An 18,798-nucleotide genomic window follows, 5' to 3' on the forward strand; every position below is an offset into this window, starting at 1 on the left:
TGGCGAATGAGGAGTTTCATTCATTTCGGAGTCATGAAATGAATGAAACTCAGGCACTGCAGCGTGCTGTCGATTTTTGAAAAGCTTGATGGATTTTTAAGGCGACATTTTTCCATATGCAGATCAACATGTGAATTTAGAGGCTTTCGCATTTCAAAGCCCTTCAAAGCCCAAAGTCTTCAAGAAGTCTGTGTATTTGGGCTAAATAAAGTAGAAAACAGCGAAGCTGAATTTCCGAGGACTGGACGTCGAAAGTGTTTTTATGCTTTTTATGATCAATTTTGTATCGACTAAACCAGAAGTGATCGATACCCATGAAAGTTTTCAGTCTTCTCTGTGTAATTCTATTTGTCAGCTGTCTGCTCAGCAAGGCTGCGTGAGAAAATAAGCTCTTGTCAGGGTCCGTCAGGGACCTCAAACATGCGTAAGATGAACGCTATGACAGTTTTCTTTACCTGTCTGGTGCAATGAATAGCTGTCTCCCAGTACTCGGGACGCTCGTCATTGTTTTTGTTTGTCTTTTTTGTGTGCAAAGGTTCTGCAGTGTCATGGCTGCTTTCATGGACACCTTGGGTCCTTTGTCCTCCTATAATATAATCATGATCTTCACAGCTGTAATGATGATGGAGTTGAGGCTGCTGGGGTGCTTATACAGCTTCACTCCCACTGCCATCAATGTCAAGAGGCAGTACTATAAGTAATCTGCGTGGAATTGTGCCATGGACCCGTCCACATCGACAAGCGCCTCCACATTTCTGGGGATTTAGGCAAACCTTTTGGCTCTCCTCATCCTTCTCAGCATCATTTTGGTCACATTTCTGTGGTCTGCCAGTCACTTGTATTTCTCTAAAGACTGCACAGCCTTCTATTTTTTAAATGGAAGGGGTTTTCTCCTTAGAACAACCCCAAGAGTTTTAGTATTTTCTTAGTTTTGGTATTTGAATTTTGATAAAGTTGTGGGGAAAATATTTCAGGAAGATCTTCTGAATCTACAGAATCTTGAAACATGAATATGTTAATATGTTAATATTACACAGTCAATTCTATTCAAGCATATGTAGGAAACTAAATTGTTTTAGTGTCAAGTTTCAAATGCATCAATTTTCTAAATGTTAAAAATACAAACAAAGGCCACAGAATTTTAAGCATAGTTGACCAGAAAAGTTTGACCTTGAAAAAGAGGTCAGAAGTCCAAAGTAACGTAGTATTTAGAATACATCATTCTTTACATGTCTGTATGTTGTCAACACAAACAGTAATAAGCAGCATCACTTTCAATCCTATAAATAGCATTATTGTTACTTTGACCTTCAGATCAATCTATTGACCTTTAAGGAGAGGTCAGAGGTCAAATGTGGCATATTTTAAATCTGTATGTGGTCGCTCTAAGTTACAAGGCTCTTTATCAGTTCTTGACCATTAAAGCTTGATTTTGAAGACATTGGTGGATGTAAGCCAAACTTTAATGGACTGTTAACATTACCCCACTCCACAGCTCGACAAAAATATATCAAAATCCATTCAAAACATTTCGAACTATCGTTTTTTCTAGATGAAAACTGGCACTGTGTGTGCACGCCAGTGATACACGCAGTACGCCTGATGGGCTAATTAATTCCAGAAGATGGCAGCAATGTGAAAACAAGGATGTCAGCTACTGGAAAAACCTGAGCGAAGAAGAAGAACAAGGAAGACTGCTCCAATCCTGCAGTAGGTCTGAGGCGCGTTGCTGCTGAGTGGCTACGTGCTGTTAAAGGGACGTAACAATGGAGTCTGCTTTCCACACTGATATGAAGGAGCTTTTCTGTGCTCTGTGCACCGCTCTGCTCCTCCTCGCCACGGTCACGTCTGCAGAGGAAAGCGCTCAGGTGAAAAACCCCCAGTGTCAAAGTTACGCGGGAGGACACGTCTATCCCGGAGAGGCTTTCCGTGTGCCCGTGTCCGACCATTCCCTCCACCTCAGCAAAGCCAAGAGTGAGTTTCTCTCATGCTTTCATCCAGAGAGTGCTGCTAGGTTAGCATTTGCATATTTAAAGTGTGCACTGATTTATTTATTTATTTATTTTTGCTGCTTTCTCCTTCCTGTCAAACTACGACTAGCAGCTTGTGCATGTTGATGCAGCAGGCTGGTGCTGCACAGAGCACCCATGTTATGGTTTAATTTTGCAGTTATTGTTAAAATCCCCAGGTGATATCTTTATTTAAAGTTTAAGCCTAACCTGAACTCTCATGGTTTTGTAGGACACGTCATACTCTGAAAATCTTGGCATGAGCACCTCTCCCCGCCCCTCTGACACATGACTGTGTGTGGCGCAGTACCTACGCTTTTTAATACAGACCTGATAACATAAATAACACTACTTTCAAAATAATAAAAGGGGACCACTAAACTCATGTGATTATGTATGGGAGATTTACTGTGAAGATGTCCGAGTCATTGTCATTACTGCAGGTTTTTCCTCTTCCATATGGAAACATGAGTTTGTAGACTTTACCGGGCAAAGTGCGTAATTTTGCGCCTATTCCACAATTTGCATATTTATGACATGACGCAAATGTACTTTTTAAAAGGTTGGGAAAACCGTTTATCGGCTGAGACTAAAGAAGTCACTTGGATAAGTGACTAAACGTTTCTCCCACTGAAAACACTAAAAACGTCCAGATTAACAGAATCAACCTTTTGGGGCTTATTCCACTGGTTAAATACAGTGCACTGCTAGTTGTAGTACGAAATACGTTATATTATGTCCAAACGTTTAACTTGGTTTTTCATCCTGGTTTAGTTTCAAAGCCTGCACCCCACTGGGAAGGAACAGCTGTCATCAACGGTGAATTCAAGGAGCTGAAGCTGTCGGACTACAAAGGCAAATACCTCGTTTTTTTCTTCTATCCCCTGGACTTGTAAGTACCATCGAATGCACGTTACATTATCACTTTGCACATTCTGCTGGGATTGCTGCACAGCGTTGTTCTCAAGTGAAAGCATTTGTTTTGTTTTTTCTGCAGCACATTTGTCTGTCCGACTGAGATCATTGCATTCAGTGATCGTCTGCACGAGTTTCAAGCCATCAACACGGAGGTGGTCGCTTGCTCAGTAGATTCCCAGTTCACACACTTGGCCTGGTGAGATTGCTGTTTCCATCACAATTTAATGGCTGAAGATCAACTCTAATAAAAACAGATGATGTTGTATTATTTTGCTCTACTACTTTAACCTTTTGTATGTACTTTTGATAGACTTTTATTCATTTTATGATAATGAAGACTGATGTTTTTTGCTTTCTGTTTTTTACAGGATCAATACTCCCAGGAAGCAGGGTGGACTTGGACAAATGAAAATCCCTCTGCTGTCTGACCTCACTCACCAGATTTCAAAAGACTATGGTGTCTACCTGGAGGACCAAGGACACACACTGAGGTGAAGTTATAGCCATCATCAAAGTTTTATAGCTTAAGCAGCTTAAAGAAATTATACTTATTATGTAGCATTGTTATGGCTCCTTGCTGTAAGTTAAAGGTTTTATTTGCAGTTGTAAAACTAATGGTTGCGATCAGTGTGTAAATGATAGATGGACTGGGTCTTATATAGTGCTTTTCAACCTTACCTGAGCACTCAAAGTTCGTTATACAACGTGCCTTATTCACCTTATGCAGGAAGGCTTAAATAGTTCTAGAACCACAAATGGCATATATGAGGCAGAGTCCTGCTGCTGACATTTAGATAATTTACCCCCATGGAAACATTAACAGGAAGCATTGAGCAGCCACTCATGCTCTATTCTAACTCATCCATGTCTTCCTCAGGGGTCTATTCATCATCGATGGCAAAGGTATCCTGAGGCAGATCACTATGAACGATCTTCCAGTGGGAAGATCTGTGGATGAAACTTTGCGGTTGGTCCAGGCCTTCCAGTACACAGACAAACATGGAGAAGGTAAAACGATGGATTTTATTATTAGCAGCTGAAATGTCTGACTGTCTTTCGTTTATGCAGAATACCTAGAAACAAACAGCTGGCTGTCAGCTGAGTCTTTGAGCTGTTTCTTCTTTACATTCTGACTAGTTCTGTGTTATTGTTTTCACAGTGTGTCCAGCAGGATGGAAACCAGGCAGTGACACAGTAAGTATCACTGGGCCAGTGACTAATATGGATCCTTAGGCACTAACTGCTATTGTCTTCCAGCATATTAAAAAAAAAAAATCAGACTGGCAGCCATGTATTTGTAAAAACTGATGAGCTGTCTCAGGCTGATTGCCATAAAGAAGACTGTATACAAAGATGGATGTCGTTTCTGAGTCTGAAAAGTGAAAGCATGATGGAAGTGCTTTAAAATTGCATTGTTTCTGTTTAGCGGCCAGCAGGGGGCAGCACTAGTTGCAAAAAAGCATCTGACTGTGTAACAGGATTAGAAAATGATCCTGCTGCTCACGTGAACAATGATCTCGGTCTATAGTTTCAAGTCTTCTTAATGCATCATGATTTGATTTAGTAAATTATGGTCCCATTTAGAGTAACATAGACCTTATTATTGACAATTAGGTATACTATGAGATACATTGTCATTGTTTTTGCAAATCAGACCCACCACTTTTTTTGTTGTTGTTGTTATTCCTTCAAAAGAGGTTTTATTATTTATTTATTTAGTTAAAACAGTTCAGTTTGGCCTCGATGGTTGACCTTAAATTATTACCCAGCAATTACACTGCAAAGATAAGAATTCACCTTTCGCTAATTTCTTCCATTGTTAAGTGGGAATTGCACTATGACTAGTTTATTATCAGAAATCTACATTATGTGTCATATAGGTCTTCTTACATGAAATGTGCTGCACACTAATTTAATGATTTCTTTTCCACAGATCATTCCTGATCCTTCAGGCAAGCTGAAGTATTTCGATAAACTGAATTGATGTATTTGTTTTCCCAGTCTCTGAAATCCAACACTTACACTTTAAAATTTCCAATAAAATGTGTTTTCCTAAACTGCTGTGTGTCTGGTCTCTTAAACCATGACGATGTTGAAAGTGATGTTGAAAAACTAGTTCATGCATTTATTACTTCTAGGCTGCACTATTGTAATTCGTTACTATCAGGATGTCCTTAAAAACTCCCTGAAAAGCCTTCAGCTGATCCAAAATGTTCTGCAGTGACTATATATCCAGTGACTCCCAGATTCTGGAGATACAGAAATGAAACTACTCGTTTCCTCTCTGCTGTCTGTGCTTTGAATTTGATACAATTTAAATATGTGATGAACAAACATTTTGCTGTAAAAAAACAGCCCCGAGCTGTCCAGCATGTGCAGTGAATAATGCAGGTGATGCCTTCAGCAGTTACTTAGCACGCTGAAAACGCATTTAATCATTCTAGTTTATAGCTGCAATATGCAAACTTCACTGTGACCTTTGGGCAGCATGATGACCTGTTGGCTACACTGTTGCCTCAAAGCAAGAAAGTCCTGAGTTCAAATTCAGTCTTTTTGTAGATGCACTTGTTTTTAAAATGCTTTTAAGGACTATTGCAGCAGGGCTGTGCTTGCTTGTGCTTTGCAAGAGAAACAAATGCATGCAAAAGTATCAGTGCCACTGTGATTTCAAGGGTCAAATTTGCTCTCGAATGAGTAAAACAAACTCAAATGTTTCATAAAATAAGTTAACTGAAGTTTGTTTATCAGCTGCTGGTTACTAACTTGATCACCTATAGATAATGTTCATCCTCAACCACACCCCTCTTTTTTTAAGCTGTTAAAAGCAGGTTATATAACCTGTTATATAAACTGTTTTTCTTTTCCCACAATGCAAATAACAGCATCTGAATGCAAAGAAGCAGTAAGTTTTAGCAAGGGAAGAACAACCGGCTCAATGTTATGGGTTGATTTTGTATGTAAAATATTTTACACTCATTTTCAAAAGTGGGTTATTCTTTACTCAGCATAACAGATGTGCTTGGCTTTTTTTTTTTCTTAGGTCTGGTTAATATTAACCTTTTAAACAACATTCAAATGTCGTCCAGTCAACACAAAGATAAGGGACGAGCAGAAAAGGAAAAGAAACAGGATGTAATGAGCTGTTTGCCCATATATGGGTCACCTTTCTTTCTGGGATGTTTAAAAGAGAAGCGTCTGAAGCTGCTCTGCCACTCTGCAACACAGCTAATGCAGTTCTGTGTATGTTGGTTTCCCCATTTCATTGTCGGGGGGTAGACTCCTGAGGAGCGGATGAAGAAACAAATTTTGCTTTTGTTTACATTCAGAGGATTAGTGAGCAAAGGGAAAAGGGGTAAAAAGAGAAAATGGCCAGTTTTATATTACGGACAGCTGAACCAAAGGATGTCTCAGATATCCTGCGACTCATAAAGGTAAACCATATGTGAACTGATAATACTTCAAGCCTTTAACTGGGAGTATGCTTAACTAACAGAAATATGACTAAATGACCTTGCCTTTTAGGAGCTTGCTAAATTTGAAGAGATGGAGGAGAAGGTGATGCTGACAGAAAAAGGTGCTGTGATTTAGCTTCACGATGAAGTTTGCATTGATCTGGAGTTTGAGAAAGCTTAAAGATTTAATAATGTTATGGGTTTTTTTTTGTTTTTTTCAGATCTGCTTGAAGATGGCTTTGGGGATCATCCATTCTACCACTGTTTGGTTGCTGAAGTCCCAAACGAGAAGAGCTCAGTAGGTAAAAATGCGCCTCTTAAAAATATTCTCATATTTCTCAGGAACTATTAATGTTGTTCACGGGTCTGATCCACTATTTAATCCCCTGCTCTGTGTTTTCTTCAAGGGTACACTGTGGTTGGGTTTGCTATGTACTACTTTACATATGACCCATGGATTGGAAAGCTTCTGTACCTGGAAGATTTCTTCATCATGCAGGAGTTTCGTGGTATGTTTGATGAAAAGTTTTATTGCAGTGCTAAAGGTTAATGACTAACAGAGGAGAGACTTCTTTCCTACTTTGCGGGACAATTTGTACTCATTGCCAAAGAACTTTCTTAATTGCTCCATGAACACGTAATCTTTCACCAGGTCTTGGCATCGGTTCAAAAGTCCTGAAGGTGCTGAGCGAGGTACTTTTAACATTGCACACTTCAACATTTTTCTGGTGACAGAGTCACCTTTATTTCAGCTGCATTCACGCGTGCACTTTTCTTTTCTCCTTTTTCCTAGACGGCAGTGAAGACCCGCTGTAGCGCCATGCATTTTATAGTAGCAGAAAACAACACCAAGTCTATTGAGTTCTACAAGAGAAGAGGTGCAGCGGATCTGTCCTCTGAGGAGGGGTGGCGTCTTTTTGCCATTGAAAAGAAAAATCTGCTGAAAATGTCTGCCAAATAGAGTTTGCCACTCTTAAACTTGTATTGATGTCTGGTGATAGCAGTGAACTTTGCTCTATGTGATCAGTGACTTGGAGCAGCCTCAATAAATGCATTTATCAATCAGCTGTTCCCTTCTGATCACAAACCATGTCTGGGACTTTTGAGGTCATTGCTAAATTTACACTGATCTCAGAAGTTTGATGAATGAACACTGAAACGTGATAATTACATGGTAATAATCTACCACAGCTGGAAAGTTTGTGAGACTTGAACAAGCATGCTAATAAATACATTAATAAATATAGATTTTGTGTGTTTGGGATTTTCCATCACAACCTACATATCATCCTGTGCCTCTTTGCTATGTTGCCTTTCCCAAGCTGACTAATATTATAGTGCTTTTTTTAAATCATATGCACATTGTAATTCAATCAGACCTTAGAATTATAATACGGCATTAAGAGTTTCTGGGATCATTTTACTCATTAAATGCTGAAATGTCACAATATAAGAGAAAACAAAAGGCCCTCTTACATACTGAGTAATTTTAACAAAAGTGAAAGTGTAGAAGTGTGTATGCATAAAGATAAGTATGGAGAAGCTGTTACTATTACTGATTAACTGCAATAAAAACCCTATCAGAAGATAAACGGCTACATATTTAAAACTGATGGATGCATTACAGATATTTTCTGTCTAATTTCTGGAAATTTTTAACTGCACTTTAGTTTTATTTTCTTTTTAGATCACTTTTAATGGAGTTCAAAAGAAGCGCAGTTAACACACTATTTGGGAGAACATAAACAACCCAGGTACAGTTGTGCTGCAGATGTGGGGAAAAACAACTATACTTGTAGGCTTAACAAAACTGCAGAAGTGATAGGTTCATTCATAAAATAGGGCAGTCGTCGGTTTGTTTAAATGTTGAAGCAATGCTCTCTATCTTGAGGTCATAGTTTAATTGTCCTTTTATTGTGATGCACTCTGTTGTTTGGCGCGAACTGACGTAGTCCTCAGTCAAATTATTTGCTGATACACCGAGCCATGGAGCATAAACTAATTAGAGTTACCGCTGCAGCGCACGCTTTCACACGACCCGCGTTGTTCTTTAGATTATGGCCTGTTTGGTGCCTGTCGGGCTGATTTCCACCACAACCCTTCCGCATTTTCCTGCTGCTCTCGGGCTGTGACGTGTCGTGCTGACGGCGGCCTCGGAGCTGGAGGAGCGGGGGGCTGTAGCATGACAAGATCTGGCTCGAGACGTCCTGCTTTGCTTTCAGCGGTGCTCCTGAATCAACCCCTAACCCCTCCTTCTCTTCTCCTCTCCGGCCCGCCCAAATAACACAAAATTCCCGACTGAATCCTGCCCGAGTCTGGGGGAACCAGGCGGCCTGGGAAGCCGAGGAGCGGACAGAGGCATCCCTGCAGCACGAATCTGGTACGCGGCTCGTTTTTGTGCCAAAGGCGTCCGATTTCAGAGCTGTGTTTGCATTTGTACGTGCCCGTGGCCTTTTGTTTTTTACATGCATGTTGTATTTTAATTTATTTCTTTATTTTTTCTGAGAGGCCGCAAAGGGTTGGGCCTTTTCTTTTCTGGGCCGGGGCCTCAATAGAGGCCGTAATTGGCAAATCAGGCCTATCCCGTTAGCTAGCGAGCCACCCGGAAAAAAGGGATTGTATATTCGTCTGTCGTAGTTGACCATCGGCATTTGTTATCGATAGCTGACGGCTGATATGCAACGCACCATTCAGCCTCAGTTTCGTCTGACACCTTGTCGTCGCCGAGGAGTAGTTTAATAAACGTTAAAATTAGCATTCGTCCAGCAGTTAAGCTAACAAAATGGCGGACGCTTGTGTGATGGAAATTGGTTGTAGAAAAGGTATGTGTGTGTGTGGGTTCAGCCCTCCTCTCGCTAGCTGGCCGGTACAGAGCGACATAAGTGTGCACTTAACGAAAGCCTCGTTTCTTTGCATCTTTATCTTTTCGCATCTGTATGTGTGCGTGCAATCAGCCTTTTCTAAACGTCTGTTTGCACCGTGACAGTCGGGCTTTGCATGTGTAATCAGTGCTAATCTTCCTCCAGTGGTCAATTGAAGACATTGCCGTGAATCACCTCATCGGGATTTGTGTTGTGCTATAGATTTCTCGTAGTGTGTCCGATCGCCCGAGTTTTTAAAATTAATTCTTTTTTTATGTGATGTCGGTGTCTTTTGAGCACAAGTGATGCGGGGTTGTGCCGCACATCTTCCTCACACCGTTGTCATATTTTTCCACCTGGAGGTGGGGGGATGGTACATTCAGTGGAAATTAAATGGCAACCCGGTTGCATCGTTTTCTGTTTACACCTCAGTGTTCCCTTGTGTTAGTTTCAGAGAGATATCTGTGTTGTTTTTCTTGTCCTACATTAGCTCAACTTTACCTCCATTTTTTGGGTGGGGAGGCGAAACGTGTCTTTGATTCTGTTAACTGTAGTGATGCGGGCATGACAATAATGGCACTGGTCATTTTAGTTTCTGTCCGTTATCGCATACACGAGCTAACAGTGTAAAGCACATTTTATTTATTATTATTTTTTAATTTTGTGGTGTCCCTTTTAAAAATAGGTTAAAACCACAAAGCTGAAGTCGTGTGTGTGTGTGTGTGTGTGTGTGTGTGTGTGTGTGAATTAAAGGTCAAATAATTTGGATCTTCACAAAGAAACACTGCGTGAGCCAAGGCAAGGCTACAGCGCGATTTTAACCAGGGTTGTTCTTGATAAAGTTCGATTCAAAAGTTGGTTTATAGAGTACTGTGAGGTAACAATCAAGTCTCTGAAGCCTGATTTGGATGCTTGACGGCTTTTAATGCTCCAGGCAGAGAAGAGCACACTTTCTATGGGACAAAACGAGAACTGAGGTTAGTGAGTGTACACCATGTTTACAGTATCAAGCCCACAGATGTCCATACATGCCCGTTTGCTGTAAAGTGAATCTTGAAAGGATAGGCATTAACTGTTATGGTGGTAGCAGGGAATTGTGCAGCAAAGGCCAGTGATGGAGGAGTGTGGGTGACTGTAGAAAAGCATGGACTCAACCAAAGTGGGGGGGAAAAAGATGACTTTCAAAAGTTGATTTAATATACTTTATGCTTCTCTGTTGAGGGCTTCTGAAGTGGAGCATATCATAAAAAGTTTGAGAACCACTTTGTTAAGGAACTGCTCAAGCTACAGTACTTGTACAATGCCAGGCCACTGGTCTGTATCATGGGATTCACGTTACAGTGATTCAACAAGTTATACTAAGTCTTTTTTTGAAAACACACTGGATGCCAGGCACATTAGGGACTTCATGGGGTAGTGTGGAAAAGAAATGACACCAGCATTGTTGGGCTAACATTTGGCGATGTTGGCCACGTTTGCATTAGCAGCTCGTGTGGTAACTCTGACAAATTGAAATGGATTTAAAGCAGATTTGGGACATAAACATATGATTTTTTTATTTTATTTTAAATAAATCTTTGTTTTTTTTAGTTCCAGTGGCTTGAGGCTGTCAAAGCAGCAGTGTTTTCATCACATATCATGGTGTGTGTGTGTGTGTGTGTCCTGAGTAACCTGGAGTGGCTGCTCTGAGTGTCATACAGAAAAGCATAACCGTACACCTGTAAAATATTGTATAAGAAGGGCAATGGTGTGTAACAGCATTACAATATATAAGTAACCTATTATCTGCATAATTTTCTGCCTGTGCTTACTTGATACTAAGCTGTCTATCATTTGGTTTCAGCTGTCCAGTAACAAATGCAGTGCGAGGACAATGGATGAGGATGTCACCAGGCTTGCAATACATTCTGAAGAGCCTAAAATAATATTGCACGGATCGGGTAATTAGCAATGCTTATACTTACAGAGTACGTCTTGCTGGTATGAGAAGTACAATAGTACTAGCAGGATTTCTTTCTCTTTTGTGGATAGCCAGATAACTTTAAATATTTGAGTGAAAGTGTTGTTTGGAAGGAGATGACATGACCATCCAGAGCAAAGTCATATTATGACTGTATGACCATTTAAATCATTATCACACAATAGACCCTTGCTCTTCACTGTTATCTGGTTAACCATGCAATCCTGCTTCTTCTAGATGAAGGTGGTGCCGGCGGGCAGGAGTTTGTTGTGGAGCTTCAAGAGACTGTGTTGGTGTCAGAAGGCGAAGGGGAAGGCATGGCAGTTCACAGGTTCGCCCCAGACGAGCTTGTGATCCAGGATGCTGTTGAGGATGTGGTTTCTGAGTACGTGCACTGCGATGAAGATGAAGATGTTGCTGTAGAAACCTGTGTGATGGCTCTGGACGGTGAGGAGGAAGGTGTTGCCATGGGAGACATCCCTGAAGATGGGCTGGACCCAGAGCAGCAGGAGGACGATGACCAAGATGGCTGTGGAGATTATCTAATGATATCCTGTAAGTTTACTAGACTGTGCTGCATTTACACTTAGCATACATGTCTTTGGTTTGTTGTATTATTATTATTATTATTATTATTATTATTATTATTATCTGTATAATATCTGTCGCTTGGAAGATGGAAAATTTATATGCATTTGCGGTGTATTTAAAAGGAAACATCCATGTAAATGACAGGACGAAAGGTTTAAATCTACAGTGTAGGCTAACATGCACCTTCCCACCTGCAGAAACGTAGACCTCAACAACTAATGTAAACACAGTTTATAGATTAGCACAGTGATAGTACCCCTGTGAAATTAAATCAATGGTTTTAACCATATGTAGCTTGCTCATTGTGCTGTGGCAGCCCAACTGCCATGGTGGTGGCAGATGGCTGCCCCTCCCTCAGCCTGGTTCTGTTAAAGGTTTCTACCTGTTGAAAGGGAGTTTTTTCCCTCCCACTGTCACTCAGTGGTTGCTCATAGGGGATCGTATGATTGTTCAGCTTTTCTTATAAATAAAACTGAATTGAATGTAAATAAGCAAATCTTTCTCATTTTCAATGTGTTTTTCAATGTGTCAAGTTTTCCTTGTTATTATATATTGTACAAGTTGAAGCACTTATGTGTTTGGCTTAGTTTGCCTTAGTTACTTTGCACATCCAGCTACATAACTACTGCACGTGTACATCCCTGCTGGGGAAAAAATATCACACTTATAGCCACATAATGAGCTGAGGTGGTCAGTTTTTGTTTTGTTTTTCCCAGGCTTATTTAAAATTACAAAATTGTGGACAGACACACTGTACAACTTATTTCTCTTGCATAGTAGTAGTTTGCATTGAAACAAAACAAAAGATAAATTTTTTGTTTTGTTTTCTTTTGGGGGGGGGGGAGAGACTCATTTACTCTAATTTCCCTGAGTACCCGGAGATTTGCTTCATAAATGCTATGAAGATGTCAGTTTTGAAAAGGTGGAATTGAAGGGTTTTTTGTTGCTGTTTTTTTAATTTTTTTTTTATTTATAAGCGATCATACTAAATCATAATAAGTTTTGATCTTTAGATTTAATATTTAGATAAGCTTCTTAAACGATTGAGTACCTTATTTGCACTCATTTCATGTAAATATTTCCAGTATGCCATAATTAAACTGCTACAAAGTCTCTGCTGGTGACTCTGTTTAATCAAGTCTGATGTATGTCCCTTTGCTAGTGGATGAAGCTGGTAAAATGGTGTCTGAGGATGGAACAGAGGTGACAGTGGAAGGAGCTGTGGAGGACCAGGAAGTGGAGAAAGATGAGGATGGACAAGAGGTGATAAAGGTCTACATCTTCAAGGCTGATTCTGGGGAAGATGACATGGGTGAGTGGCAGTTAGCTTTCTGTTAATAAAAGAATCATGATAATAAATAATACTGGCTGAATCCTGCAGAAAGCCTTTCTATTTGGGTCTATTTTTCAGAAAGTAGAGAACTGAACTTAAGTTTCATTGTGCAGGAGAATCTGTTGACATCAGTGACGGGGACACAGAGAACGTTGCGTTAACAGAGTCTTCGGGCCATACGCTCAGAGAGAAGATGGTTTACATGTCTGTCGGGGATTCTCATCACAATCAAGGAAACCACGGTGAGTCATCTGGATGCAAGGAGCGGGGACAGCTGTCATGAAACTGAACGTCACCAGTTTTTTGGTTTTGTACCTGTTGGGCTCATCTACAGGTGGGTCCAAGGTGACTGATGAGGTTTATATGGAGGTGGTGGTAGGAGGCGAAGAGCCAGTAACTCACGACCGCTCGTATGACAGCGTGTCTCTAAGCAAGGACTTCATGCCTGTGGCCTGGGCAGCTGCTTATGGTCAGCACCCTTGTCTATTAAATTGCTTTTAAAAACCACACTGGAAGCCTATGCATCAACCACGTCTCTTGGTGTCCTGGTTAAGCTTTACACGCACCGGTTTTGTTTGTTTATATGCCAAAGACGTGCCGTTTTTCTCACAGGTGCAGAAGATAGCGAGAGTTGTGAGAACCGGAACGGTGCAGCCAGCGCGCTGCTGCATATCGACGAATCGGACGGGGTGGACGAAATCAACAGACAGCGCAACAAGACCAAGAGGCGGTCAGAGCCTCGACAAGTCCAGACAGGTGAGAACGGCACAAATCAGACACAGACTTCTCAGGCTTGTTTGGATAAAAATGAGGATTTGTCTAGTCTTTTTAGGACTGAATAGCAGAAGAGATGATGAAAGCAGCGGCTCTATCAGTAACAATTAATTTTGAGATATATTATAATAGTGAGGTTTTTTTTTTTACACCAGTGCCCTTTTTTCTTTTTTTTCTTTTTTTTTTCTTAAGTAAATTAAGAGTGTGGTATAACTAAGCGTAGTTGTCATTTTCACATTGTTGGCTGTGCATATTTCTACAGTTTGTACAGCACCATCCAAACCAGTTCAGTGTGTTAGAACAGCGGTCCCCAACCCCCGGGCCTTGGACCGGTAACGGTCCGTGAGTCGTTTGGTACTGGGCCGCGAGAGTTGAGGCTCAGGTGTGAAATGTATGGTTTTCAGGGTTTTTATCGGTTTTCAGCGTCATTTTGTTATCGTTTACTCGGTTTTTCTGGGTCTTTTCACGTGTGTTATGAATAAATCTTCTTTTTTTCGGTACTGGTACTAGTTTTATTTTGTTGTATTTATCCGCGACACCTTAAAGGCCGGTCCGTGAAAATATTGTCGGGCATAAACCGGTCCGTGGCGCAAAAAAGGTTGGGGACCACTGTGTCAGAAGCAATAACTTCTTCTGATCTTGTTTAATAGTTGTTGACAAGCAGCTTCATTGTGCATTACCGCCCACTCCTGGCAGTTGTAACACATTACATCCTAAAAGGCAATTATGAGAAAAACTGAGAAAATATGCAATTTGTATAAAAAAATAACTGCATTATTTATTTATTCTAAAATCATACCTGTTTGTATTTGGCATTAGCACTCAATATAATACATAGTATGATTTTTATTTTTTATAGTGGTTAGCACAGTTTAAAAGGGCTCATTGTTTATGACTTTCCTGCTAGCGGAAGTTAACTAGTTTATCCGGTTTATTGTACCGATGGGCTGTTTTGATGACACTTCTTTATTTAAATACGATTGTCTCTGAGCAGTAAAAGCTGGTTGACATTGAATTCAGATTTTATTTGTACACTAAGCTTGATTAAAAGCACACAATTACTGTGTGCTGCTGCACAGTACATGTTCTACTTTTGTTGCTTTAATTTTCAGTTCAGTTCATATTCAATATTGTACAGCGAAACATTTAATTTAGATATATAATTTCACCAGTATTGAAATACTGAAGATAAACACTGTTCTTCAAAAAAAACAAAAAACAAGCTTCTGTTTATGAAGGAAATGACCAGCAATGTGGTCATTTCCTTCTCCCTTTTATTTATTTATTTTTTCTCAAATAGAATTTAAATTTTTTCTCTTTCTCTCCAGCCATTATCATCGGTCCATATGGTCAGCCCCTCACCGTTTACCCCTGCATGCTCTGTGGTAAGAAGTTCAAATCACGAGGCTTCTTGAAACGCCACACCAAGAACCACCACCAGGATGTTTTGACCAGGAAAAAGTACCAATGCACAGACTGTGATTTTACCACCAACAAGAAAGCCAGCCTCCACAATCACATGGAGGTGCATGCTCTGAGCAGCAAGGCCCCTTTCGAGTGTGAAATGTGTGGCAAGGAGTTCCACCAGCAGGCGGCACTATTTTCTCACAGACTGCAGCACCACCACCGGGAGCCCAAGAGCCAGCCACCTCCACCTCCCACCAAGATGCATAAATGCAAGTTTTGTGACTATGAAACTGCCGAGCAAGGGCTGCTCAATCGACACTTATTGGCAGTTCACAGCAAAAGCTTCCCCCACATCTGTGTGGAATGTGGCAAAGGCTTTCGACATCCTTCGGAGTTGAAGAAACACATGCGCACTCACACCGGCGAGAAGCCTTACTCCTGCCTGTACTGCGACTATAAGTCAGCCGATTCCTCTAATCTCAAAACGCACATCAAGACTAAGCATAGCAAAGAGATGCCATACAAATGTGAGCGCTGTTTCCAGACGTTTGCAGAGGAGGAGGAGTTAATGCAGCATGGATTAACGCACGAGGAGAATAAGACCCACCATTGTGCCCACTGTGATCACAAAAGTTCCAACTCCAGTGACCTGAAGCGTCACATCATATCTGTTCATACCAAGGACTATCCCCACAAATGCGCCGTTTGTGGGAAAGGCTTCCACCGGCCGTCTGAACTGAAGAAGCACTCGGTATCCCACCGTACTAAGAAAGTCCATCAGTGCCGGCACTGCAACTTTAAAATCGCAGACCCCTTTGTTCTCAGTCGCCACATCTTGTCAGTCCACACAAAGGAGCAACAGGCCTCACCTGAAAAGAGTGAGACAAAGAGGACAGAAACGCACACTCCTGCTGTGACGCCGAAAAAGTCCGGGCCCAGCGGGTCAAGCAGCTCTGGTCCGCCGGCAAGAGTTAGCGCGGCCAGCTTAGCCAGCAGCGTGACTGTAGTTATTGGCAAAGGACAAAAAGAAAGGCGGATTTACCAGTGCCAGTACTGCGACTACAGCACCGGTGACGCGTCGGGTTTCAAGCGTCACGTGATTTCCATTCACACAAAGGACTACCCGCACCGCTGCGAGATCTGTTCGAAGGGCTTCCGACGACCCTCGGAGAAGAACCAGCATATCATGCGTCACCACAAAGACGTGGTGCAGGCAGAGTGACTCTGACCGAGCCAAATACTGTGCCACAGCAAAGAACAATGTTGAAGCATCCGTCAGACCCCGACCACCGCGCCCTCGGCACGTCGCCATTCACATTGAAGTAGTGCGGAGTGTGTGTGCTGCACTCGGTCCATTCTGTTGTTTTGCTCTTTTTAAATCCTCGGCCTACTGTTTGTTCAGATATGTATACACGTGTAGATAACATTAATGCTCTGTCAGAGTTAGCAAACCAAGCCCCTCTGTAGACTCGCACTTTTAACTGCATGTCCCTTGGTGGTGACAGTGTGCATGGCAGATTGTGCAGATGTCTCTTTGTAGATACACTTTTTTTTTTTTTTAACTTTTGCAAATAGCAATCAGTTCTCAATCAGAATGGTCCTAATTATTTGTCTTAAAAACAAATGTGTAATTTTAAAAATGTTTGCATAATTTTCTTAAAATGTATTTAACAGCAGTTTGGATTAACAACCTGTTTCCAGTAGCACTTGGTAAAAGCGCGCGTGTGCGTGCGTGTGTGTGTGTGTGTGTGTGTGCGCGTGCGAGTGGGAGAGAGAGAGAGAAAGAAACAGAGGGAGCTTGAGGGACAAAAAAAGCAGCGCAGCCGTTGTGCTTCCTTTGCTCTGACCCGACCACTTTGTAACATAATGCTTCCTGGTGCGTTGACTAAACTCACAAATACAGGCAGAGGGGGAGTCACTCTAAGCTTCGTCGGCAGGGGGTTTATGCTCATTGATTTGCTACAAAAACACAGTGAGAAACTGGATGCATCATGTTGGTGAATAAGGTTTCACACGTGCACACAAATCCGAACGCTGTCACTTGCCCTCAATGCTTGGTTATCAAATGTCCAATATTTCTGTTACAAGTCCAAAAGCGTACTGTACGTTGTTCAGAACAAGTGCCCAAAGCTGTAGAGATGACACCCTCACTAACAGTATTTTTTTTTTTTTAAATTATTGTTAACGCATTAATGCTTTCTCAGAAGTGAAATCCTTTTAATTTGACATGACTTCTTCTTTTCTTTTCTTTTCTTTTTTTTTTTTTTTTAATATGTGAAGAGAGGAAAATGTTTCCTCCTCAATTTCTTTTGAAAACTGATGAACTGTTCATAAAAAAAAAATTTTTTTGTAACGATTGACATATCTTTTAAATCACTGAAAAAGGGTAATCTGCAAGTATCAGTATGCTACCAATGTTAGACTGGGTTATAAAAAATATGCCAGATCAGTGTCCTAATATAAGTGTCTGGTCTAAATGAGAGTTGAATAGTATATCTGGTGCTGCTGTTATAAAACTAAGGACTGAACTCTTTGATTTCTCCTACACAGATGTACTTTTGCCTGTAGAAAGGGAAACATGTATATCTTTTTAGATGCAACTTCAGAAGACAGGTGCTGGTGGTGTACATGTACTTTTGGCTTTTTACATTTTTATTTTTATTTTTTCATTTTTTTGTTATCACCTGTGATTATCTGTTTTATATTTATTTCATTTACAAGTTGTTGTATAGTTAAGTGTAACTAGACTTCTATGGGACGTAAATTATTGTTTTGTATACAGATCTGTACAAAGCGTGTAGATGTAAACACTTGATTAAAAAGGAGATCTCAACTGTGTTGTTGTGGATGTACTTCAGCGTATTTGTTAAAAAAGATAATAAAGCAAAGTATTTTAGCTGTTTGGGAGTTTTTGTTTGCCAGCAAATAGTTGGATTCAATTCAGTTTTATTTATATGGAGTCAAATGATAACAACAGTTGTCTCAAGGTGAAAGGCCCTAGAATAGCCCCAGGTTTGGCCAGGTGATGCTCAAATGGAAGGAGTAATAAGGGGATCATTTATTTATTTATTTTTATAAAATCTGAATGTTTTGGAAGCATGATAATATTTTCACCCAGTCTCCAAGTAGAACTGCCTGAACTTGCAGTGAATACAACTTTACCGAACACAAGTGTAGAATTAGACATTTTACCTTTTCATGCAATCTGTTAACAACAAAGCTTTGACTGCCCCTGTTGTTGATGGTGTAAGTCAGGTAGTGCTCATCATACTTCACATCAGCTATGCACAAGTCAGAGTGTCCACAGACTTTCAATAATAAAGCCAAGTAGATGATGTAAAAATAGGAATGGTTAAATAGTGCATTCATAATCAGTTGTATGTGTCAACTATGTGGGCACCTCAGTCTTGTTGGGATGAAGGAAAGTTGTGTAACATGTACCATAAGGGCTTCAAAGACATCGTTTAAACAGTAGTCGTCTTATTAGTTATTA

The 18,798-nt window shown here is 40.7% G+C and overlaps 3 protein-coding genes across 4 annotated transcripts; all 3 read left to right on the forward strand.

Moving 5' to 3' along the window:
• The first annotated feature begins 1,653 nt into the window (after positions 1 to 1,653).
• On the forward strand, positions 1,654 to 4,984 carry prdx4 (peroxiredoxin 4). Its single transcript, XM_005735423.1, has 7 exons — positions 1,654 to 1,974; positions 2,784 to 2,901; positions 3,007 to 3,123; positions 3,296 to 3,418; positions 3,805 to 3,935; positions 4,087 to 4,121; positions 4,861 to 4,984. The coding sequence occupies exons 1-7, from the start codon at positions 1,767 to 1,769 to the stop codon at positions 4,909 to 4,911; spliced, it is 783 nt and encodes a 260-aa protein (XP_005735480.1). The 5' UTR covers positions 1,654 to 1,766; the 3' UTR covers positions 4,912 to 4,984.
• A 1,169-nt stretch (positions 4,985 to 6,153) lies between these two features.
• LOC102196359 (diamine acetyltransferase 1-like) lies at positions 6,154 to 7,604 on the forward strand. The gene is made up of 6 exons (XM_005735424.1): positions 6,154 to 6,358; positions 6,450 to 6,501; positions 6,601 to 6,681; positions 6,787 to 6,888; positions 7,032 to 7,072; positions 7,173 to 7,604. Exons 1-6 carry the CDS (start codon positions 6,293 to 6,295, stop codon positions 7,338 to 7,340), a joined length of 510 nt encoding a protein of 169 aa, XP_005735481.1. The 5' UTR covers positions 6,154 to 6,292; the 3' UTR covers positions 7,341 to 7,604.
• A 718-nt stretch (positions 7,605 to 8,322) lies between these two features.
• LOC102196637 (zinc finger Y-chromosomal protein 1) lies at positions 8,323 to 17,074 on the forward strand. 2 transcript variants are annotated; one of them, XM_005735425.1, is made up of 8 exons: positions 8,323 to 8,759; positions 11,084 to 11,180; positions 11,438 to 11,755; positions 12,954 to 13,103; positions 13,238 to 13,366; positions 13,459 to 13,593; positions 13,737 to 13,880; positions 15,227 to 17,074. In XM_005735425.1, the coding sequence occupies exons 2-8, from the start codon at positions 11,114 to 11,116 to the stop codon at positions 16,525 to 16,527; spliced, it is 2,244 nt and encodes a 747-aa protein (XP_005735482.1). In that variant the 5' UTR covers positions 8,323 to 8,759; positions 11,084 to 11,113; the 3' UTR covers positions 16,528 to 17,074. The 2 variants fall into 2 exon arrangements, with proteins under 2 accessions (XP_005735482.1, XP_005735483.1); XM_005735426.1 differs by lacking the exon at positions 13,459 to 13,593.
• Positions 17,075 to 18,798: the final 1,724 nt, after the last annotated feature.

The sequence above is a fragment of the Pundamilia nyererei genome, unplaced genomic scaffold, assembly GCF_000239375.1.
Source record: "Pundamilia nyererei isolate P.nyererei 1_Seehausen unplaced genomic scaffold, PunNye1.0 scaffold00064, whole genome shotgun sequence".
Taxonomy (NCBI): Eukaryota; Metazoa; Chordata; class Actinopteri; order Cichliformes; family Cichlidae; genus Pundamilia; species Pundamilia nyererei.